This window comes from Dromiciops gliroides, chromosome 6 (genome assembly GCF_019393635.1).
Source record: "Dromiciops gliroides isolate mDroGli1 chromosome 6, mDroGli1.pri, whole genome shotgun sequence".
Taxonomy (NCBI): Eukaryota; Metazoa; Chordata; class Mammalia; order Microbiotheria; family Microbiotheriidae; genus Dromiciops; species Dromiciops gliroides.
In genome coordinates, this window is record NC_057866.1 from 73845150 (window position 1) to 73860300 (window position 15151).

Genomic DNA, 15151 nt, shown 5'->3' on the forward strand with positions numbered 1-15151 from the left:
TTTTATGCACATATGCATTTATTGTGTGTTTGTATGCATGTATGTGCATATGCGTGCATATGTCACATAACCCCAGATATATATATACCCCCCATAAATACCATAACAGGCTCAGGGCCAGGGAAGCTTATGGAACTTTTTAGGGGCCATAATTTTGGGGACTTTCTTGGAGTCATTAGATAGAATGATCATTTTATTTCCATGGGTTATCCACACTCAATGTGGAGCTCATTATTCATCTACCCACCTTGTGCAACTAAAGATAGCAATCCAGGGTGGGTGGATGGGTGAGTGGCTGTGTGGGGGAGGAATCATGAGGAAATCCTAGGTCCAAAGGTGAGATTTTTTTTAAATGAAAGATTTTAAAGTCTATTAAGAATTATTTATAGGGCTAGGCTTAAGGCTCAGCTACTTATTCTATTCCCAGCCTCTTTGGAAACCAATTTCATGAGAAGCCTCAGAGAATTATAACAAGAAGAAGAAGACATCGCTTAGGTCAAATTTCTAGGCCTAGAAGGACTGATTTTTTTAACGAAGCCCTCAGAGATCCACTTACCCACTATCCCCCGAAAGGGTTTCAATGACTGACAGCATCCTTTCCCCCTTGTCTAAAATAATGGCCTCAGACACTTGACACTTACTAGCTGTTTGACCCTGGGCAAGTCACTTAACCCTCATTGCCCTGGAAAAAAAGTCATTCAAAACTAAACAGTCATTTCCCTAGTCACACAAAAACTGAGAGGAATGAGGGCATTGAGGTACAGTGTCCTGTGACTCCCCTAAGACCATGCAACTAGTAGATCGCAAGATTAGAACTTAGATCTCCTAGTGCTGAGCGATTGTTATTATTGTTGTTTGTCCTTCATTCTTGAAGAGGACCGTGACATTGGGAGTGATGTTATGACTTTCAGTGAATTGGATTTAAATGAGGCAGAGCTGTGCAAAGTCACCAGCCTCATTCTCTCCATGCTGTTCCCAAAGCATTACACTGCTTCTTCTTACCCCAGGGGCTGATAGTCATCCATCACACTTTCATTTCTTAAGTTCCACCTGTTGTTATTGTTATTGAGTCATTTTTCAGTTGTGTCTGACTCTCCATGACCCCCTTTGGGGTTTCCTATTTTTTGACAAAGACACTAGAGTGGTTTGCCATTTCCTTCTTTTGCTCATATTTCACAGATAAGGGACTGAGGCAAACAAGATTGTGACTTGCCTAGGGTCATATAGCTAGTAAGTCTCTGAAGCCAGATTTGAACTCAGAAAGATGAGTCTTCCTGACTTCAGGACTGGTGCTCTATTCACTGTACCACCTAGCAGTTGGATAGATTCTACCTGTACTCTGTAGCAAAAACCAGGACTTATGGCCACTATTCAAACTACTTTAAACAGGTTTTCAGTGGACCCTGGTGAAAAAAATATATATATTAGACTGGAAATGGAAAAGGAGAAAATATAAGACCTATGAGTTTGAATATTTTATGGAAAAGCTTTGGGGAAAAGTAACTTTTAAAGAGGGCTTCCCAGTATAAACAAATAATATAAATCAAATTGACCTAGCTCTTAAGTGCTGTAAATCAATTTAAATTCAATGAGACTTTAAATATTTTGACATTAAGTGATCTTTTTGTAATGCAAAATTAATGCCTTTCTTCAAAGAAGGGCAACCTGCATTAAGAATCTGGCCTGCCCAACTGCTGCCTATTATTGCTAATGAGATGTTCAGAGTAGTTACTTTTCAAAAGCTTTTATGCTTATAGGGGAGGTTCTTTGCTGGGTACACAGTGCTCAGACCTGTGGTGGAACCTGTCCCAATCCCTTATGTAAAGTTTATGTATGAAGGACTGATGTTGTGGAGGACAGGACTGGACCTGTCCATTACAGCCCAATTGCAATGAAATTCTGCTGTAAACGTTAAAGCATTGTGATTTAAAATAAATATACTTATTTATAGAATTCAATCCCCCAGTTCACCAGGAAGTTTAATGTCCATTTCTAATATACAGTTTTATGGTGACACAAGAAAATGACTTTATGTAGTAGCTTTAAACCCAAGTGATAGAGGAGAAAAAAAATCACATATATATCTAAAGAAAAGGAATTATGGCAGAGGGCTGATAGATTAAAATGCTGAAATTTCAGTTTATCTCAGAAATAAGATCCATCATTTGAATTATGAGGGTGAGGTAAAGTAGTACTGAAGGAACACTGGGCTAGGAGGCATAATAAGATTAGGTTTAGGTGTAGTTCTGCCATTAACTAGTAGTGTGACTTAAGGCAAGGAATTTCACTGCAATTATGAAAAAGGGGTTTGAACTAGTTGTTTCCTATTACTTTGATTTCTAGAATTCTATTTTCTCGGTATTTATTGACCATGACCTACTGTGTATGCTGTAAGGAAATCCAAAAGGACTGTAATCTAGTTTTCCAATGAACAATAGCTGAATAGCATAATCTTTTGGAGGGAGTGTAAGGGAGAATGGGGGTTGGAGAAAGTTTAACTACATATATATTTATTTGATTTGTAACCTACTACTACTACTACTACTACTACTACTACTACAATGTAGGTTATTGTATTTGTTTTGTGTTTGAAGGGGGAAGCAGAATGAGTAAGGTTATCCTGTCAGTTCTCAAATGTCAAAGCTAAAGGAAGTAAGAAATGACTTAGCTCATTTGAATGTAGATGTTTGATATTTGGAAAATTAACAATACATAAAATTAAAAAAAAAGAATAAAGAAAGTAAGCTATAAAGATTCTCAAAGAGTCAAAAGACTTCCCAACTTCATTCTTCTGTACCTCTGTTCATTGCAAAAATCAACTATGCCCTTCACTCTTTCTCTCCTATATTTCTTCCTTCCTTCCCTCTTTCCTTCACTGAAACATTTATCAAGTGCCTACTGGCTGGAATTGAACTCTCATAGACACTGATTATACATGCTAGGATTGTGAATGGACAGCACCATCTCATAGAATTTTACACTGCATCTTAAGGTCCATGTATCACTTCTTTTATGTTTCTCCAAAATTTGGTCATCAAATTGACCCACTCTATCGAGTTGGGGGGGTGTGGGGGGGTAAGAAATGAATTCAGTTCCTTAAAATTATCTGTTAGCCAGTAACCGGTACAGGAATTCTGAGCTTAAGTTTAGAGTCACTCCAGATGAGAGAGATAAGAGAGAACAAAAGGAATAAACTACATGTAGCACAATGTAGAAATGTTTTTTTCATGGTTATGCATAATTGCCCAAAGGATTTTTTTCTTTTTCTTTATTTTCAATGGGGGGGCAGTTATAGATTTTTGTTAAAGGAAAAAATTAAATTAAAATAAAAAATAAACTATTCATGGAGGTTGACTTTAACCAAAAGATTAAGAAGCTACACCATTTGCCATAGATAAGCCATGTGCAGATAATTCCCCAAATGTACATTTCAGTATAGTGGATAATGGAAAGTTCATTATATGAAGCTAAGTAGCCCCAGTTGGATACATAGTCACTTTCCAGCAGTGCTTTTATTGGGGAATCAGAGAAAGAATTTCAGTGATGGGGCTGGTGCTAGTTTAATTTTGGTGATTTCATGTATACTGTTTGCCACTATCATTCCCTGGAAATGGAAACAGCCCTTTATCAGGCAAAAATCATTATAGCAGTACATTGCAGCGAGCCAAAAGAAGATACAACCTCAGGGCAGAAAATGCCTCAAGTTTAGTTCTGTTTAAATATTACTAGTGATGATTGGGCTATCATGCAGTTCTACCCAATTATACTTACCCTCTAGGCAGTCTGGGCACTAAGCCTTTTGTCATGCAGACAATGTGTCGGCAAGGTCTGGCTCTGCTCCATGAAGAAACTATATTTACTTGTTATTTGGCTCAGGTTCCATATTGTACCAAGATGAGGAAGTCAATTTGTTGATTTGTTTTTCCCTGGTGTAAGGGTACTTACATGGGTCTAGGAGAGGTCACTCTGATTTAAAGACATTTTTGAGAATCGAATTTAAAATTCTGTTTTGTTCTTCCGCTATAAGCATAGCTAAAACCCAAGGTGACTTTATAGGAATGGGAGCTTCAACAGAGGTATTATAATAATAGCTTACATTTGTATGGCACTTTACAATTATAGAAGACTTTGCATATATTACTACCTTACTTGATCCTCCTAACAGTCCTGTGAGATAGGTGGTACAAGTCATCTTATCTTAATTTTGCTTAGACTCTGAGAGACTTGGAGAGACAGATATTAAGTGTTTCATGGTCCAAAGATCACAGGATAGAATTTGAAAGTCCCAGAGATCATGTTGGACTAATCACTTCATTTTAAACTTGAGAAAACTGAGACCCAGAGAAAGCAAGTAATTTGCCCAAGATCACATGGATACTGTGTGGCCTTAGAAGCCAGTTCTTCCTCTTCTGGGTGCTTTTCTCTCTTCATCTCATTAACTTTCAAACAATAGAATTCTTAAGAAATATCAGCCACTATCTTATTTTTATTCTTTGTAGTAGAAAACATCACCACTAGTACATCCAGCCATTAGGGAATTAAACCGAGCAGAGAAAAGAGAGCAGATGACAATGAGATTACATAGCTTCTCAGCCACCTGAGCTGGTCCCTAATCTGTGTTGTGCAGCCAGTTCTCTGCTCCAGCCTGTCACCTAATCCCTAGCTTTCTTCTTTCCTGTCATTATCAACCTCCATCTAAAATTCCATTCTGGACCTTTATATCTTTCCATTTTCTTTCTCATATTCTACCATCTCTCTGTCCTACCCTTGTTGGGCTCTTCTTAGCTCTATCCCTCCCTTTAACAAATATATTTTTTCAAAAAATCAAATCAATTTTTTTATTTCTTCTTTTAATGTTTCACTCATTCTCAGTTACATAAATTGGAGAAACAGGCTCAAGCATGAGAGAGGGGTTTTCCTTAGTGTTTTTGTTGTTGCTTTCTTTTGTAAAGTTTTAGAACTATAAAATAGAAAATATGAAGAGACATGGTGTAGTAAAACAGATCATTGGTCTCAGAATTGGGAGACCTGACTTCATAGTCTGACCTGAGGAATGTCTTTACATTCCCTAGGTTTCAGTTTCTTTCTCTGTAAAATTGTGTTTAAAATTCCTTTCCAGTTCTAAAATTATATGATTAGATGCATTTTCTTCCATTAAGTACTAAAGCTCAGAATGAACATTAATGACTAAGTGTCTAGATGTTGGCATGGAAATGGGTCTGCCCCTTACACTCTGAGGTAGCTGCCAAAGACTTTGACAGATCACAGGGACAGTAGATGTCAGAGACAGGACTTGAACCGGGCCTGTGGTTATTGGACAAAGTCAACCCTCTTTCCCCTATGCCAAACAGTGTTTCAGCTTCTAGAATGAATAAAGGAAATGCTGAGTAAAATTAGGCCTGTTTTAAGACCCCCAGTTCTGAAAATGAAGAAATAAAATAAACTTCTTGCCAGTGAAAGACAATTTTCTTGTTTGAGATTTTGACATGTTCTCAAAGCTTCACTCAATTTCATGTTTCAAATTTAGTTCTGATCATGAGATGAACATTTGCATCCACTGAATTTTCTGGTGACCCACTTCTGCTTTCCTTCCACAGACAGTGTCGAAGATGAAATGGAAATGGCCACCGTGCGGCATCGGCCAGAAGCTCTTGAACTGCTGGAAGCCCAGAGCAAATTCACCAAGAAGGAACTTCAGATCCTTTACCGAGGATTCAAGAACGTGAGTGCTTTTGGTTCTGATTCTGGTCTTCCCAAATTCAGGGAAAATCCTTAAGAAGTGTGAACTCAAATGGGGTGAGGGGGTGGGGGGGCAGAAGAATATAAAACTGAAACTGAGCTGCATCAAATTGGATATAAGGCTAATCTAGTAGAATGAGTTGCTCTGTTGCAGCTGAATCTCATTCTCTGGTGACCTTGGTATTGCTGTTCATTATCATTAAAAATTGTCCAGTGTGGGGGCAGCTAGGTGGCACAGTGGATAAAGCACTGGCCTTGGATTCAGGAGGATTTGAGTTCTAATCCAGCCTCAGACACTTGCCACTTACTAGCTGTGTGACCCTGGACAAGTCATTTAACCCTCATTGACCCACGAAAAAAATGTCTAGTGGCTCAATATTTGTATTCATGATCCAATTTTTCTGGGGGCTATTTTGACCAGCTCGGGTGTCATCATCATTTCCAGCCCATTATAGGCAATTATTTGGCATCCCCAGTCTGTGCCCAAAGGATGAAGTCTTTAGGATTGAAGAGTATGTTTTATAACTTTAGTAAGGGTTGATACAAAATATGTGTGAGGACATACAGATCCTTTGGTTCATTAGACCATGGTGTTAATGCCAATGAGCTCAGAGATAGAATTCCCTATGTAATTGCTTCTTTTCTGTGTGGACTTGCATGACCAGACATTTTCTGCTTAACGTGGCTCAGAAGAAAACATCTGAGGAAGGGAAGATCCATGGGTTTTAGAAGGAGGCAGAGGGAATGGAAAATGCATTGGTTGGTTTTTTTCTGTTTTTTTTTTTCCTTCTATTTTTGGAGTTTCCGACATGGACATTTCCTGAAAATGGCAGAGAAAAAAGAGATGTCTAGAGCAGAAATATTCTACTACAACAGAGGCTAGGCCCAAAAATGGAACAAGTTTTTTTTAATTTACCACACAATCTATTATGTGACTAAAGCTATGCTAGGAGATGGTCACAACCTTCAGAAGGTTTAGAATCCTTTTTGAAAGATGAAACCACCTCTCTTACTCTAAGAAAGTTAAGACTGAGGGTTTAACTGATGTTGTCAGTAGTATTATCTTGTTGTTTGTTGTTGACATTGGGGTGATGTCATGACTAGCAACGAATTGGATTTAAGTGAGGGAGGGCTGTGTCACCAACCTCACTTTCCCCTCCAGGGCCATCTGGTTCCAGTGGCAAGACATATATCAGGATGACTAGAGATGGCCCTGGATATTTAAGGCATTTGGGGTTAAGTGACTTGCCCAGGGTCACATAGCTAGTAAATGTCTGATATGATATTTAAACTCAGGTCCTGTTGACTACAGGGCCAGTGCTCTATCCACTGAGTCACCTAGCTTCCCAGTATTATCTTACTAAACAGAAAAGTATATGTATATGAACATATTCCATTGGCATCCCTGCAATATCAGGAAAATAAGATGACTCCTCCCCAGAATGTGGAGTAGACTCCTTATGTCAGATCTATGAGAGACTGAGTCAGAGGCAGGTAAATGATGCAAAGTAGATAGAAAACTGGATCTGAAGCAAAGATGACTTTAGCTCAATCCAATATCAGACATTTCCTAGCTGTACTGGGTAAGTCACTTAATTTCTCTGTCTCAATTTCCTCATCTGTAAAATCAAAATTCTGAAGATAAAATGCAATGATATTTAAGCATTCAGAAAACTTTCAATTGTCATATAAATGTTAATTATCATGACTAGATTCACACAGGATTTTTGTTTTTATTGTTGTTGAGTTGTTTCACTTGTGTCCAACTTCATGACCCTATTTGGAGTTTTCTTGGCAAAGTTACTGGAGTACTTTGCCATTTCCTTCTCCAGCCCATTTTACAGATGAGGAAACTGAGGCAAACAAGGTTAAGTGACTTGCCCAGGGTCGCACAGCTGGTGTCTGAGGCCAGATTTGAACTAGGGTCTTTCTGACCCCAGTCCTGGCACTCTATCCAGTATAACACCTAGCTGCCTTCACACAGGATAGGCCATCACAGATGGAAAACATACTTTTGGGAAGACTCCTCACATTGATGACATCACAGATCCATTGAAGTTTATGTATGTGTGTATATATATATATATTTATATATATATATATATACACACATATACATATACATATACATAAACACATATTCACAAAGGATTCTGTCATCATAGGAAATTCCTTTGACCAGTGATTTTGGCTTTCTATGATTTGGAAGATAAGTCCTAGAGAGTTGTTCAAAGATTCTATAGAGATTTAATGACTTGTCCACCATCACACAGCCAGCAAGTTTCAGTGGCAAGATTTCAATCTGAATCTTCCTGGCCCTGACTGCCTCTCAATGTAATCAGTCAAACTTTATTAAGTACCTACTATATATCATATACTATATATACTGCTAGGCAGTGTGTCTGGCACTCTACCCAATTCACCTTTACAAATAAGTGAAGATGGATGAATAGTTTGATATGTTTATACGCATCTTAGATAGTTCAATACTCATTCTCTTATCCTTCTTTATATACTATTTTACTTGGTGATCTCATCAGTTCCCATAGATTCAAACTATCATCTCTATGAAGATAATTCTTGGTCCAGCCCTAACATCTCTCCTAACCTCCAGTCTCACATCTCCAACTTTCTATTGAATATTTTTTTCTGTTTAGAATTTTTTCCAAATTACATGTAAAAACAAATTTTGACATCAATTTTTTAAAACTTTGTGTTCCAACTTCTCTTCCTCCCTCCCTCCCTCCCCACCCCCACCCCCAAGAACTCAAGCAATTCAATATAAGTTATACATGAGTAGTCATGCAAAACATCTCCACATTAGCCAGATTGTGAAAGAAAACAGGCAAAAACAAAACTTCAGATAAAGGAACTATAAAAAAAAATTATGCTTCAATCTGTTTTCAGATGCCATCAGTTCTTTCTCTGTAGATGGATTGCAATTTTCATAAGGCCTTCAGAGTTGTATTAGATCATTGCATTGCTGAAAATAACCATGTCCTTCACAGTGAATCATCTTACACTATTGCTGTTATTTTGTATACATTACATTTCATGCTTTTCTAGGGTCTTGCATTTGAAAGTCACATTTTCTATTCAGTTCAGGTCTTTTCATCAAGAATATCTGAAAGTCCTCTTTTTCAATGAATTCCCATTTTTCCCCTGAAAAATTATGATCAATTATGCTGGATAAGTGATTTCTGGTTTTAAACCCAATTCCTTTGCCCTCTGGAATATTATATTCCATGCCCTCTAGTCCTTTAATATAGAAGCTGCTAGATCCTGTGCTATCTTTAATGTGGCTCCACAGTATTTGAATTTCTTCTTTCTAGCTGCTTGAAATATTTTCTCCTTTACCTGGGAGCTCTGGAATTTGGCTATAATATTCCTGGAAATTTTCCTTTTGGGATCTCCTTCAGGAGGTGATCAGTAGATTCTTTCAATTTCTATTTTATCTTCTGGATCTATTTTCCAGGTCCGCAGTTTTTCCAAGAAGATATTTCACATTGCCTTCTATTTTGTATTCATTTGGGTTTGCTTTATTGTATCTTGCTTTCTCATAAAATCACTATCTTCCATTTGTTCAATACTAATTCTTAGGCAATTATTTTTTGTCAGAGAGCTTTTCCATTTGGCTTTTCAAGCTGTTGACTTTTTTTTCTCATGTCTTTTCTGCATCACTCTCATTTATCTTTCCATTTATTCCTCTTCCTGTCTAACTTCATAGTCCTTTGTGAGTGCCTCTATGGCCTGAGACCAATCCATATTTTTCTTGGAAACTTTAGATGTAGGGACCCTGCTGTTGCTATCCTCTTCTGAGTGTGCACCTCAATTTTCCTTGTCACTAAAGAAGTTATCTATGGTTCACATGTTTCTCTGCCTGTTCATCCTGCTCATCTTTCCCTTGACTTCTAACTCCTTCTTAGTGTTGATTCCTGCTTTCAGGATATACTGTCCTAAGCTTCAGGGAGTCCCAGGTGTTATCATTTAATGAGGGGAAGTTTCTTCACTCCCTTGGCCCTTTCTTTGGTCTTTAGATAACTCCAGGCCAACTTGCAAATCAACCAGGCAGCAAAACTTTGTGTACTGTGGTTGCCAGCTCTGACAAGCTTGCACCCCTCCCCGAACTGGGCAAACATCTCTCAAGGTTTCTCCCTGATTTGCTGCTGTGGTAGGACATCCAAATTTCCCCCTTAGCTCCTGTATACACCTCTGTAGACCACCAAGCCCCACCCCCTGGCCAGCCATTCAGTCCTCTCAACAGACCATGAGCTTACTTCCAGAAAACTCGGGCACTGCAGGTCATTTGGAGGCTGGGGGTAAGTTTCCTTGACACAGCCTGCCAGGGGCTGCATCTGTGTTGCCTTGATTATGGGGCTGGACTCCATTCTCCACTCCCAGCCCATCTCCCCCTTCTGCTGAACTTCCAAGGTGTCTTTGGCTAGAAAATAATCTCAGCCATCTTTTTGTGGGTTCTGCTGCTCTTGGAGTTGTTTTCTAACTGTTTGGAGTTTGGGGGGTTTTTTTGGAGTGACTGCATCAGGAAGTCTTAGTGCCTACTGCCTTTCCCCCACCATCTTTGCTCCTCTGTTGAGAATTTTGAACTGATCATCCCACAGATACTTTAAACTTGTGTTTAAAACTGAATTAATGATCTTCTCCCCTCTCCCAACCTTCATCTCTTCCTAACTTGCTTATTATTTACCACTTTTCTCCCAGTCTCCCAGGCTCACCACCATTATTGCTAAGTGCTATTGCTTCTTCCTTCAAAACATCTCTCATATATGCCCTCTTCCCTGCTCTGATACAGCCACTACCCTGGTATAGGACCTGAATACCTCACACCTAGACCACTACAATAACCTTCTGGTTGGTCTCCTTGCCCGAAGTCTCTCCCCACTTCAGTCAGCAGCCAGAGTGATCTTCCTAAAGGCTGTTTGACCATATCATCCCCCTATTCAATCATTTCCAATGACTCCCTATTGCCTCCAGTATCAAATGTAAAATCCTTTGTTTGGTTTTTAAAGTCCTCCATAAACTAGAGCCTTCCTGTATTTCCAGTTTTCTTATTTACTCTTTATGCTACCCCCTCAAATTCTCTGTGATCTGGTGATACCAGCATCACTGCTGTTTGTTGGGTTTTGTTTGTTTGTTTGTTTTATTTTGTTTTGTTTTGTTTTCGGGGCAATGAGGGTTAAGTGACTTGCCCAGGGTCACACAGCTACTAAGTGTCAAGTGTCTGAGGCCAGATTTGGACTCAGGTCCTTCTGAATCCAGGGCCGGTGCTTATCATTGCTGTTTGGAAAACAAGACACTCTGACTCCCAGCATTGTCCCCACTACCTGGATTCTCTCCCTCTTGGCTTCCTACTGTTCTCAGCTAAAATCTCTGCTTCTGCAAGAAGCTTTTCCACATCCTCCTTAATGCCAGTGCTTTCCATTGGTTAATTACCTCCAATTTACCCTATATATATCTTGTCTTTATATATTGTTTACACATTGGTTCCTCCATTGGACTGTGAGCTCTTTGAGACCAAGGACTGTCTTTTACCTTTCTTGTTGTCCTCAGTGCTTAGCATAGAGCCTAGCACATATCAATGTCTTTTATAACTGAAAGTGCTGGGACCTGAACCCAGAGCTTTTGACTTTGTCAGAAGTACCCTTTTCATCCTGTCACACATCCTATTATATCCTATGTATTTGGAAAGGCAACTGTGGTTTAATAGAAAGAACAGTATCTTTGTCACCAAAAGAATTAGGTTTGAGCCTTAGCTCTACTACTTCTTAGATGTGTGACTGTGGACAAGTCACCTTTGCTCTCTCAGACTAAGTTTTGTGATCTTTCAAATGGCTATAATCCCAGAGGTTTGTTGTAGAGAGAAAGTTTGCTTTTAACTGCAAATATTTATGTAAATATGAAGTGCCCCTAGCCATTTTGGTGGGAAAAGTATCAGGTATGAGATAGAGACAAAGAAATGTGTGTTTTTTTAAAGTTAGTTTTAGAGCAGTTTAGGTTATTCCTATTATAAGAAATGTTGCTTGCCTCAGACAGGACTACTTAGAACACTTGAAGACCCACAGCTTCATCAACCACCAGCAGCAGAAAAGCACAAAGCAGCAGGAGTGGGAAAGACAAAAATATATAAAATACCAAGTTTTGGCAAAAGCTAAACATGAACAGAAGGATAATCAGGGAGTGAAACTGATATTTTATTCATTTGAAATTTAGCATCTTCTATTTAATTTCAAGATCTTATAGTAAGTTAACTTTTTTATATTTTTTATCATTCCCTAGATGCAAAATTGTAAAGGTCTACGAGGCAAAGATTTTACTTGGAGATCCAAATTTCCCAATTTTCCTAGACTGTCACTGTATTGTCATTCTATCACCATCACAGTAGGGCCTCTCTCAGTTTGGGGTCTGGCTTCCTTTCATCCCATTTGTTGCAAATTGAAATAGTGATTACTGCAATCATTAACCTTTTGAGCCAGTGTCTCTGCAGCAAGCCTTGTACAAGAGCCACTTCACAAGGAATTGCTCAGACTCCAAGACCTATAGGCATTGTGGTTCCTTTCTCTTCTTTCCTTTTCCCTTTCTTTCTTCATTTCTTCTTCTTTTCATGCCTTTCTCCTTCCATTCTCTCTTCCTTTTTTCTTTCCCTCCTTTCCCTTCCTTCCAAAAAGTGCTTTGAAAACCTTAGAGCTATATAACTATTAAATATTATTTTCCTTCCTTCTTTCTACCTATTCCTTTCTTCTTTCTTTCTCCTTCTCTCCTTCTCTTTCCTTCTTTACCTACTCTTCCTAAAGCATGCTACAGACCTTAAGAATCTATGTAATTGTTAGCTATTGTGTTTTTCTGCCCTTCCCCTTTCTTACTTGCTTTCTTTCCCTGCCATCTTTTCTCCTTCCTTTTTTTTCCTCTCCTATTTACTTCTTTTTCCTTCCTTTTCCTTTGTTCTTTCCTTCTCCCCTTTTTCCATTCTTCTATTTTGTTCTTTCATTACTCCATCCTTAACATACTCCTTTTTGAGTTATTAATTTCCTTTCTGATGTGAAAATATTGCTAAACCATATTGTTTATACTCCCTTAATAGAAGGGACTAGAAAATGGCTCCCAAAATATAAAAAACTTCGTTACAATGAATTCTAACAAGAATAGCTTTTAAAATTTTGGTTTAATGTCCTGTCTTCAAAATATATGTCTCTAATAAATACATTCACTGAATTAACTTAGGATACAGAGACACAGAGGTCATTGCTAGTAGATTTGGGCAAGCACTTGACTATATTGCCATCTAAGAAAACAGACCAACTTTTTTTGATTTTTGTGAACACTAGTTTTGCTTAAATACTTAAGAACAAAATAATTTCCCTGGAAACATATTAACTGTTCAATTTTATGAAACTTCTGAAAACTTTCCTACATATTTTGATTTAAAAAATTCATTTGCCAGTGACTTAAAACACTTCCCCCTTCATATGACAGTACCTTAAAGTAACCAGTTTCCTCTGCAAGTAACAGCTGTCAGTAGCCTCCAGAATCCCCCTGTGCCAACACTTGATCATTGGCATATACTTACCTGTGTGTGAATGAGGCTTTCCCTAACAAGCAGAGAAAGGAGACAGAAGGGAAGTAAAGACAGTTGACTCTGTCCCTCCTTTCCCTTCCAAACACTCCCTCCAAGGACACATACACATGCTTACAAACTAAATGCGTTTTTCTCCTTCTGACCACAGGAAAAAAGAACCCTCTAAAAGAAATAGCTAATGAGAATGAATGAGGCAAAGTGGCCCAAGAATCATTAGTCTCAGTTTCCTCACCCATTAAAAAAAGGATCAAATAATTCACTGTACCTTCCTCTTAGGATTGTTCTGAGGATTGAATGAGATAATGGATGTGAAAGCATTTTGAAAAGTTAAAACATAGACAGTTTTATTATCAGGATCATTCAGGCAGCATTTTGTCATGAGAATGAAACATACTGAGAACCACTACCTCATAACAATCCTCTTATCACTGACCAGAAAGCAGCCATGCCTTTGTCCTCTCCTCTTTCAGGCCCATATTTCCCTTTAATGCAATAATTCTCCAAGTAGTTCAACAACCATTGAGATGGTCTGCAAGGATCTATCACACAACCTATGGCTGGCCTTCTTTCTAGCCTCAGTAATTTAAAGGTCTGGGATTTCACCAGTGTTGGATGATCTGCCAGATCTTCATGCTTTAATAGCTGTAGTCATGACATGCTTTGGCAATAATAATAACAACAATCCATCATCCATTGGCCAACCTACCTAGACTGATCTTCAAATGATAGGCCATCACTGGACCTGTACTCCAAAGTCTTGCCAACTTGGATTTATATTATAGAGCGTGGATTCTGCTGGCCTTAACTTTGGGTACCCAAAGTCACCTCCATGCCACCATGATGAATTGAGGAGTACTTTCTTAAGGTTCCATCTGCCCTATTGTTTTAATATGTATTGTGTAATTATATAGTGATATGTTATGTGCATTTAATAATATTACAGTATCTATTGTTTTGCTTGTGGCTTGACTTAAAATTAATTGCTACTGTACCAATTTACAGGGGAATGGTTCTAGAAATTCTCACACATGTACCAGTGTTTTTTACAAGATATGCTTTTGGAGCTGAACACTTTTTTCAGTGAAGTTCTTCCGCTTTTTGGTGGGGTGTGGGAGTGGGGGAGGATCTCAAGTTCTTTGTATTACAGGATAGGAGATAATCTCAAATACATTTCTTTATAATTTTTTATTTCCCCTTTAGTAATTTCTGGCGTGCTTTTAACCCTTCGTGGTTTTTCAAAACACTTTACCAGTATTTATTGTATTTGTGCCTCACACCAACCTCATGAAGTAGGTATTATTACCCCCATTTTACAGATGAAGAAACTGAGATATAGAGGGATCGAATGATGATTGGACCTATGGCTAAAAAGAGCCAAAGGAGGGATTTGAACTGAGGTCATCTTGAATCCAAGACCAGCCCTCTAGACATTATGTATTCCACATTGTGTCATTAGCTGTTCTGTAACAAAGAGGGTGTCCTGGTTTCAGAAGCAGCTATTGAGAGGCAGGCATCAAAGCTGCAAGAGTTCCAGAGAGAAGAAAGCCATTGAACTATAGCAGGGTACGCTCCAGAACTTGGATCATCAGACTTCCATTCATTCTGCAGGTGTTTCTGTGTCTGTTGATATAGCTGAAGCTAGAGGCCAATATTTGTGGCCTTTGGGGTTTTCTTTCCCCACCAAAGTAGCTTTCAGACTTTGACAAATTTTTGGAAGCTACTACCTTTCTACCTCTAAGAGACTAACCCCTTCAAGTACTAATTGGTTTGCCTCAGCTCTCTATAGGCTCAGATAAAAGATGTTCCTTCAGCACAAAGTTG

The 15151-nt window shown here is 38.5% G+C and overlaps 1 protein-coding gene across 7 annotated transcripts in view; it reads left to right on the top strand.

The window, feature by feature from the left end:
* The window catches only part of KCNIP4 (potassium voltage-gated channel interacting protein 4), a 1176826-nt gene that overhangs the window by 1054236 nt on the left and 107439 nt on the right, over nucleotides 1–15151 (top strand). For all 7 annotated transcript variants that reach the window (XM_043972814.1, XM_043972810.1, XM_043972813.1 and 4 more), the window contains one exon: nucleotides 5598–5722. In XM_043972814.1, coding sequence (XP_043828749.1) covers nucleotides 5598–5722 — 125 coding nt within the window. The remainder of the gene's footprint in view (nucleotides 1–5597; nucleotides 5723–15151) is intronic.